We start from the raw sequence: 10,060 nt of genomic DNA, 5'->3' as shown, positions 1-10,060 counted from the left end.
TGTGAATTCTTTTTGTGAAGTTGAGTTTTTGGGTGAACTAGCTTTGTTTATCACAGTTCGTTCATAAAATGGGTGAAGTGTTCATTTTAGTCTGTATTTTTAGAGAGGGTCACTTTTGGTTTGTAGCGTCCAAAAAGTGTCCATTTCGGAGCCGGACTCGAGTAAAGCAGTAGAATTCTTTGGCCCAAAAGTTGCATCTAGTTAGTGGAGTGTAGTATGTCTATCATGCTGAGGTCAGACTCAAGTCATACACATACATAAAAAAAAATCAATTATTTTTTTATTATTATGTGTGAAACACAATATATTAGTGTGTGGCACCTTTAGGAAACTTCTATAAACCAACTCCATCCAGAATGCTTCTAGAACTTGTTAAATTAATAAAACCAGGAAGCTATGCAAGTTAAAAAGAAGAAGACAAAATGAAAGAGTTGTCATTTGTCAGTTGTAGGTTGAGAGCTATGTCTTCCTATGCAAATTATTAGACGAACAAATTGAAACTCAGAAAATAGTAAGTAATTCGTAGCCTCACTGTAGAAAATAATTTTAATAATGTAAGAATATTATCATTTTCTGAAAAAAAAAAAAATCGAATGAACCCCTCAATTTTATCTAACTCATATTTAATTGTTGCGGCATTTTAATTTGATGATGTTATTTCTGGTTGAGTGTAGTGCTCACCTACTGAAAAATCTTAATCATGCTTATGCTAAAACTCCTAGCACGCAATAATTGAATAAAGATTTTAAAAAAACAGACTTCATGATAAATTGAATTGATTTAGCATATCACAAGTCCATGTGTGAAAAGAATTAAACAATAAATATAAGGGAAATATCAACTTTTTATATTACTAAACTTGATCTTTAATTAAGGATGAAGCGACTCACCATTTTATAACACCCTTTGTTGGTTATATTACCTTATTTATAAACTGCTACATATTAATAGCTTTTTCTTAAAATCGTAGATGTTAATATATGTTGGGCACATCACCCTTTACCTAATTTATTTAATTAGATTATAGATAAGAGAAAAGCCTTTTTAATTTGTACGTTCATTAATCTGTCTTTGCGTCTTCGACTTTACTATACCAAACTCTTACTATATTATTATAAACAAATAATAATAGTCATAATAATAATTGTTTAAGGTTTATAATAATTAATTAGAAAACAAAAACATGGTTTCTATTTTAATTCCAAACAATATCTACTTCTGATTTTTCTTTGCTATTGTCTCTTGACAATTTTCATTTACTATAAATCCGTCAATGATCGAAAATATTATAGACTTAAATATAATGGAAGTTATAATATGGAGGATGTATACTGTAGTAATTAATTACTTTTTTTTAATAGCCAGTATCCATCTATACCAACTCTGATAATGATAATTATTCCAAGAAAATAGATTCCAACTTGCAGCTTATAATTATCGACGAGTAATTACATTATAAGTTTTTCAAATTGAAATTAATTCTAATTAGCTATATATACATACAATACATGAAGTGTGTTCACACAAAGTGAAATCTGGAAAGATAACATGTACACTTATCGAGCTTATGGAGGCTTAAATAGGTGATTGTGTGACAAACGAACTACATGTTAGAGGAAGTGAATACAACTAAACATGTGGCGTGATTCTAGTAAAATAACGATTATCGTATTATGATTTCAGTTTCGATCAGGTTATTATATTTAGAAATAATTGTATAACAGATGTTATCGTTAAAATACTGATTCAAATTAAAAGTGATCTGTGAAGGTATGAAATTAATGAGTTTAAAATATGAGATCTTATGTGTAGATATTTGGTTGTAATTTTAATTTAGTAATAAACAAAAATAGAAAAATAAAACTTTTCCTATCATAAATAATAATGTTATGATTGTCAAATCAGATGTAGGTTTTCTTTTAGATATTCGGTCGTTAATTAGAAAGAAAGAATGACTCACATTTTGACATGATAGATCTTGAAAAAGACTACGATTTTCGTCTCTAAAATTTTGATTCCAACTTGAGATACGTCTCACCTAGATCGATATATTATAAAAAACAGAAAACAATTGCCTCAATTAATTTGTCAATAAAATGACATAAATAACTTATATAAGAATAGAACGTTCTTTTACTAACTACTGGAGAAATCATTATTTTTAGAATTGGGATCCTAAGGTTATAATATTCAAATGAGAGTTGAATGATTCTATCATATAATCAGATATGGATCATAATAAATTGTACAAAAGAATAACTACTATGCTTCTATATTTGATTATAATGAGTATGTAATTATATGTTATTACATCTATACTTCATTAATTAAAAACTCTAAACGGAAAAGGGTCAAAATTGTCCCTGAACTATATGAAATAGATCACTTATACCCTCCGTTACAGTTTGGGGAGTAATTTCCCTGGATAGTCACCCATGTTTGGGAAATTACCTTGGAATATCACTTATGTTTGTTTTAGGACCACAATATCACCCAACTTTACCTCTTTTCCTCAAAGTATATACTTACACAAAAAATACATTATCTCTCTCCTAATAGGATGTCATGTCACATTATTCCTTTTTCATTATTAACATTTTTTTTTAAAAATTTAGACAACCCATATTACCTAGTAAAAAAAAATTACATAGCCCAAAAATTTCTACCCTAGTTCTAGGAGATTAGGCGGCAAATCCAAATATGAGCTCCTCCGATTCTTCAAGAAAATATGTGGCTTCCTCCGATTTTACAAGCGAGATAATGTTTTTATATGGACACTAATGGGCAATGGCACCTTTTTGTTGAGTCCGGAGCCAAAAGTGCAACTTTTTTCTTTAAAAAACAAAAAGGCACATAAAAAAAAAAAATTAACCAAAAGGGCAAATGTTCTGACAAAAATTGATGCCGCTCCGCTAAAAGAAATAAAAATCGCTGCCGATTTTCTCAAAAAAATATTTTTTCTTTAAAATCGCTGCTATAGCAGCGATTTTGTTTAAGAAATTTAAAAAAAAGCTTTGAAGTTAAATCGTTGCTACAGCAGCGATTTTGTTTAAGAAATTATTTTTAAAAAAATAAAATCCTACCCTTGCAGAGAATTTAATAAAATTAAAAAAATTAAAACTGAAGCCAACGATTTTCATAAAAAGCTTTTTTTAAAAAAAATTGTACCCTTTCAGCGATTTAAATGAAAATTTTAAAAAATAATTAAAACTGAAAATCGCTGCTCCGGCAGCGATTTTTTCTTTAAAAAACTTGTTATTTTTTTTAAATGGCTGCCGCCGGAAATTTATGTAATTTAAAACTTGTTCTTTATGTGTTTTTTAATTCCTTAACAAAAAATCGCTGCTATAGCAGCGATTTCACTTTTAATTTTTTTTTTATAAAAATGCTGCTATAGCAGTGATTTTAAAGAAATAATGATTTATTTTTTTTGAGAAAATCGCTGTCAAATGCAGCGATTTTTATTTCTTTTAACGGAACGGCGTCAATTTTTGTCAGAAGAAAATAGATCTGTCAAGAGGGATTTTGCCCTTTTGGTTAATTTTTTTTGATGTGCCCTTTTGTTTTTGAAGGAAAAAAATGACCCTTTTAGCTTCGGACTCCCTTTTTGTTGATATTTAAATTCATTAGAGTAATAAGGTAACCATATTGTCAAACTACAAAGGATATAATGTTTTTAAAGAATTTTTAAAAATGTAAATAATAAAAAAGGAATTAAAAAAATGGTAATAATAAAAAAAGAATAATGTGACATGGCATCCTATTAGGAGAGATAATTTTTTTTTTGTGTCAAGTATATTTTGAGAAAAAGAGGTAAAGTTGGGTGATATTGTGGTCCTAAAACAAACATAAGTGATATTCCTAGGTAATTTCCCTAACATGGGTGACTATCTAGGGAAATTACTCCAGTTTGGGATAAAAAATACCCCCGCCGTTATCCTAAGAGACCACAAATACCCCTCAAAAGTTAACTTCCACTTTTTTAATGACGTGGCAAGCCACTTGGGACTAATTCCTCCATCTAAGATGCCAACTAGGATTCCCACTAATTCATTCCTGCTGACCAATCAATTCATCTTCCCAAATCAAACCTAATTTTGAGAGAAAAAAATCGAATCTTCTTTATCATTGAAGCAATGTCAGAGGCTCCATCAATTCAATTGAGGAAGTGATTTAATTTTCAAGATCAAGTTAATTGTTTATATCGATAGTAATTTCGATAACTAAACTGAGCACTGAAATTATTTTGAATATTGTTTTGCTCGACAAATGGTTCTTGATTATGCGGATGAGCTGGTAGCTTTCCTACAGCAGCTTTGGATAAAACTCCACACTTAGTATCTGGTTGTTTATCAAAATAAATGATATGTTCAACTTTTTTCGTGCCACATGGTATTGAAATGTAGAATTAGTAACAGGATACATAACTTTGAATACATTGCTTGAGTTATGGAACTTATGGAGGTTAATTTTTGGGAGGATGAATTGGTGGGTTAGTGGAAATCCTAGTTGGCAGCTTAGAGGAGGAATCAGTCTTATGTGGCTTGCCACGTCATTAAAAATTTAGAATGTTAACTTTTGAAGGGTATTTGTGGTCTCTTGAGATAACGGCAGGGGTATTTTTGATCCCAAAATGTAACGGAGGGTATGAGTGATCTATTTCATATAGTTTAGGGGCAATTTTGACCCTTTTCCGTAAAATTAATTACAGTTTTCTCCACCATTAGCGTCACTCTAATAATTGCGAAGAAAGACTACCTTGGTAAAACTAATGAAGAGTACGTATGTTTAATTAATATATTTTTTTAAAAGCATACAAAAGCAATTTTTCTTTTTAAAAAAATGGGGTAGGGGAACGGAAAAATGTGGAGGAGATTACAACGTAGGAAATTGAATTCTCACTAATACATGAGGTAGGAATTTAGATAGTTAACCAACTGAGCTATTAAAATTTCTATTAAAAAAAACAATTTAGTTTTAAGATGTAGGTTAAGAAACAACGATGAAGTATAAATAGACACAAAATACAATTTTGAGCAACCAGTTGAAACCACTGATGTTGTGATATCTAAAAGAAGAAATATTGAATTCATTAATTCCCTATTTTATGATAATATAGAACATAAAGAAAAAAACTTTAAACTTAGATATATAAGAGTTTGAAATTCTACTTGGCCTAAAATATGTTTGTGGTTCTAGTTACAAAACTATTCAAAGTTTTTGTGACAACTTTTTTTGCCAAAATTGGTGGACTTTTAGGAAGTCTTACGATCCAACTATCTCTTGTACCCCCTAATTATTTTCTATATGAAAATATGATAAGAAATCACATGATGTGTCCAAGTAGGGATGGCAATGGAACGGGGTGAATGTAGGATAGGTTTTCTCTTATGCGGGTGTAGGGCGGGGCGGAGCGGGTTGAATTATTTTTTAAGGGATTTCATGCGGGTGCGGGGCGGGTGTGGGTTAGTTCTACTTTTCATTTGAAGAACTACTTGTATTAAACTTATAAGTTGGTGATATTGTGAGGTACTGTATATAACATATTTATTACGTATTAGTAAAATTATTCAATCGTATGCTATTGTGTCATAATCTTTGCAAATATTTCAATAAAATAAATACTATGTGTTGGTTTTTAATTTGATGAATTTTATTAATTGTGTCAAACTCAATTTTTTTCTTTAAAATGTTATTTCGGAGCGAAGCGGGGTGGGTCTATGTAGGGCGGAACTGGGTGGACTGAAAACAGAAGTTTTTGCTATGCGGGGCGGGTTAGAATCTTCATGGATTTATGAAGATTTACCCTGCAACCGCCCACCCCGCTCTATTGTCATCCTATGTCCAAGAAATGGACTTACGTTGACTCACATTCATGGAGGAGACTGATTGTTATCAGAAGATCCTTCGGAAGTCTCAGATTCTTTGGAAAATAGGTAAAATGAGACCTATCCTTTTTAATAGTGTCACGTCAGATGAAAAAAAAAGTGATCTCAAATGAATTTAAGTAATTATGATGTTTTCTTTAGCTAGCTTTTAAAATTGAGTTAATCTTAAAATTTGTTTATGAGAACAAAGCTTTAGTGTGTATGCGTATATATATTTTTTAACTTTTTGAGATGCTCTTTTAAATCGAGAATATATCGAAAATAACTTATAACTTTCTTTGAGGGCAAGAAAAGAAATATTTACTGTCCGTAGTAGGTACGTTTGTGAATATTTGGTTTTTGCTTTTCCAACTCTATATAAACTCTCCTTTTTCTCTCTTTCCATTAACTTGAGATTACTCACTATTTCTTTTTCCTCTTATTTTCCCTTCTTAATTCAATAAAAGTAAGCATGCCATCAGAATCCGGCAAAGTTGTTTGTGTTACCGGCGCCGGAGGTTTCATTGCCTCTTGGCTCGTTAAACTCCTTCTAGAAAAAGGCTACACTGTCAGAGGAACCGTTAGAAACCCTGGTAAAATTAACATTCAATTTTTGTACAAAATTCATGATACATTTCCCAATTGATTCAATTTTTTTATTGTGAAAATGTTCAGATGATCCCAAAAATGGTCACTTGAAGGAACTTGAAGGTGCAAAGGAGAGACTGATTCTGTTGAGAGCTGATCTTCTGGATTATCAGAGTTTGAGAGAAGCAATTTATGGCTGTGACGGGGTTTTCCACACCGCCTCCCCTGTCACTGATGATCCAGTAAGCATTCATGTTTTTTTGTTTTTTGTTAAAAGTAAGCATTTGAGACTAGTTCTTTTGAAAACAGTCTATTTACTCGCATGAAATAGTTGTGGTAAGATTTGTGTATACTTTACCCTCTCATACTCGATTTCACTGGATATATTGTTGTTGTTTAAAGTAAGTATTCATGTTGATTCTCTATTTCAAAAAATTATTCTACAAAATGGTATTTAGAATTAAAGCCATTAGAATTGTTTCACAGGATTGTTTACAGCCAATAGCTCTCTAGTGGCTCTGGATTCTTCCTTTCATTTTCTGATAGTGGTTGATTGAAAAGAACAGGGATGGAAGAGACTGAAATATAGAGTAGTATATTTTATTTTTTTTAAAAAAAAGAAAAAGAAAGGAAGGATCAATTACGTAAATTGTGGGCCCACGTCTGTAACCATAATTGATCATTAGCTAACACGTCGAAGACGCACTAGCAAAGTTGTTTTAGCTTTTAGTTCCACTAATACATGCCTCGAGCGCCGGAGTTAGATTTTTCGCAGATAAATAAATAAATATTGAAAGGAGTCTAAGATATTCTATCATTTACGATATTTACACGTAAAAATAATTCAAATCTTATTCATAAACTATATTTTTCGTTGAAAATGATTTGAATCAGGTAAAGCCAGACAAGGATTCATCTGAATCTCCTTTCGGCTGATAAAGTTATTTTTTAATGCTTAGTTATTCATAGTTTGAATCCACTCACTTTGCTCTGTCTCTGCATGCAAGTTGAAATATACTACTCCATTCTTTTTACACTATTTGTGTTTTTTTGTCCTTTATCTTTGTTTTTGGTTGATAAATGGTGAAGGAACAAATGGTGGAGCCAGCGGTTATAGGGACTAAGAATGTGATAACAGCCGCAGCAGAAGCCAAAGTTGGAAGAGTTGTGTTTACTTCGTCAATTGGTACAGTATACATGGACCCCAACCGGGCCCCTGATAAAGTTGTGGACGAGACTTGCTGGAGTGATCTTGACTTCTGCAAGAATACTAAGGTCCGCATGTACTTCAAATTGGAAATTGATAGTGACAGTTGATATAGTCGATTTCAATTTACTTGTGTTTATGCAGAATTGGTACTGCTACGGGAAGACGGTGGCGGAAAAGACAGCATGGGATGAGGCAAGGGAAAAAGGAGTGGATTTGGTGGTGATCAATCCAGTGTTGGTGCTTGGACCACTGCTTCAACCAACAGTGAATGCTAGTGTTCTTCACATACTAAAGTACCTAACTGGCTCTGCTAAAACATATGCCAATTCAACTCAGGCCTATGTTCATGTTAAGGATGTGGCACTAGCCCACATACTTCTCTATGAAGCTCCTTCTGCATCTGGCCGCTATATCTGTGCTGAGAGCGTCCTTCATCGCGGCGATGTTGTTGAAATTCTCGCCAAATTCTTCCCGGAGTATCCAATACCTACCAAGTAATTTCACTTACCAACTCTTTCAGCAAAATTTAATCATTATTTGTCGCTAAATAGTAAAAATCTAACTATCAAAAAATCATGCTAGCTAGAGCTATTCGATATTAATTTAGTACTCTTCATGCCTGAAAAGGAACTTAATTGATGTGTTCCCGACAACCAAAATCGTATAAGATATAGTTTTATGAAAGAATTTGACTGGACGCTAGAAATATTAATAAAAGTAGCTACTACCCATTAACAAACATCCAATTAGTATGTTTCAAGCAATATTTCTGGACCTGGATTTGACTTTTACCTACAAAACATCAAAATCTTGTCTGGCCCCAGCCACCTTCTTACTTTAACTTTAACCCATATCAGCATCTTTAGTGTCAACAATAGTGGGAGGGGACATACTTTTTTTAGTAATTTTAATAATCATCGATCTCTAACGATTATTAAACTGAAATATATATGTCGTTTAGTTAGCAATGATTAGTAATTAATCACGTTTTATTATAATTATATGTTCAGGTGCTCGGATGAAACGAGGCCAAGGGCAAAACCGTACAAATTCACGAACCAAAAGCTAAAGGACTTGGGTTTGGAGTTTACGCCAGTGAAACAGTGCTTATATGAGACAGTGAAGAGTCTGCAGGAGAAGGGTCACCTTCCAATTCCTACTCAAAATGATGAACCTATTAAAATTCACTCTTAATTAACTGGTATTAATTAAGGGAAGTAGCTTTTTCCCTTTTTATGTACCAAATTAAAATAAAATAAAAGAGCTACTACGTGTGCTTATGAAATGTTTGTAGTATTACTAATTTGGCGTTTCAAAAAAAGTGTTACTTACAAAGAAAAAAAGTCCCAATATATATTCTCATATTTCTCTAACAATGTGAAGTTAGCTTTTAGATTTTTTTTATTTTTTTTTAATATTGTCAATGTTTATCACTCTGAAGTCTACATACAGTACAATTTAAATTTGTCCCTATGTAGAGATTTAAAGTTCAATTGGTATTGTTGCATTTATATTATACTAGATAATGTGGCCCGTGCTAATAATATAAATGGTATGTTTTGGGGATAATAACCGAGTTTTTAAAGCGATTGTTTGCGTGGAAAAAGAATAAGTTTTTTTATCACAAACCTGTACTTTCTTTGACGCTATTTAAGGCATAATAAGACTACCCACATACAACATTTTGAAATATTTTATGTTGTCAATTATCATGATTTATAGTATTTTTACAATAGATTCACTTCAAGAATCAGTAGAATTTTTTGTATTTTTTTCAAAACATATTTTATATTGTCAATTATCATGATTTATAGTATTTTTACGCAATTTTTAAATTTTAAAAAAAAACAAATAAATTAAAATGGACCCAATATATGTTATTTTTGTTGTCTCAATTTATGTGACACAAATGAAATTTGGAGAGTCATCTAAATTTTCATATTTTTTAAAAAATGTTTTAAGTTATTAATTATTGTGATTTATAATATCATTATGTAACTTTCAAATAACGTACATTACTGGTCACTTTGTCCTAATTTATGTGATATGGATAAAATTACAAAATTAACCCTTTTAAAATGTCTTTCAGATATTTTAAGTTGTTAATTATTATTATTTATAATACTTTTTTGGTAATTTTAAAATGATATGTGTTATTTTTTCTGTCCCAATATATGTGAGCATGATAGAATTATGAGAGTCAACGTATTGTATTATATAGCTTTTAAATATTTTAAATTGGTAATTATTGTAATTTTTAATGCTTTTTAAGTCATTTGTAAATGATATATGTTGCTTCCTTGATTGGAACTTTTCCATTTGTGAGATATATATATACACATATCGTGCTATGCACGGGCTCAATAATATAAATGGTATGTTTTGGAGCTAATAA

General features: G+C 31.2%; 1 protein-coding gene across 2 annotated transcripts; it reads left to right on the top strand.

Moving 5' to 3' along the window:
* Window positions 1-6,124: 6,124 nt before the first annotated feature.
* LOC102577453 (cinnamoyl CoA reductase) lies at window positions 6,125-9,038 on the top strand. Of its 2 annotated transcripts, XM_006341285.2 has the most exons (6): window positions 6,125-6,204; window positions 6,335-6,460; window positions 6,543-6,697; window positions 7,545-7,730; window positions 7,807-8,159; window positions 8,676-9,038. In XM_006341285.2, exons 2-6 carry the CDS (start codon window positions 6,340-6,342, stop codon window positions 8,857-8,859), a joined length of 999 nt encoding a protein of 332 aa, XP_006341347.1. In that variant the 5' UTR covers window positions 6,125-6,204; window positions 6,335-6,339; the 3' UTR covers window positions 8,860-9,038.
* The last annotated feature ends 1,022 nt before the right edge of the window (window positions 9,039-10,060 follow it).

The sequence above is a fragment of the Solanum tuberosum genome, unplaced genomic scaffold (genome assembly GCF_000226075.1).
Source record: "Solanum tuberosum cultivar DM 1-3 516 R44 unplaced genomic scaffold, SolTub_3.0 scf00026, whole genome shotgun sequence".
NCBI lineage: Eukaryota > Viridiplantae > Streptophyta > Magnoliopsida > Solanales > Solanaceae > Solanum > Solanum tuberosum.
The sequence above is the reverse complement of the archived record's forward strand: the minus strand, read 5'-3'. Positions and strand labels throughout refer to the sequence as shown.

Excerpts from the sequence above, each read along its gene's own strand:
- LOC102577453 (XM_006341285.2), top strand. The coding sequence starts at position 6,340 with ATGCCATCAGAATCCGGCAAAGTTGTTTGTGTTACCGGCGCCGGAGGT. Across the intron at positions 6,461-6,542 it reads AGGAACCGTTAGAAACCCTG|ATGATCCCAAAAATGGTCAC; the intron begins GTAAAATTAACA and ends GAAAATGTTCAG. Across the intron at positions 8,160-8,675 it reads GAGTATCCAATACCTACCAA|GTGCTCGGATGAAACGAGGC; the intron begins GTAATTTCACTT and ends TTATATGTTCAG.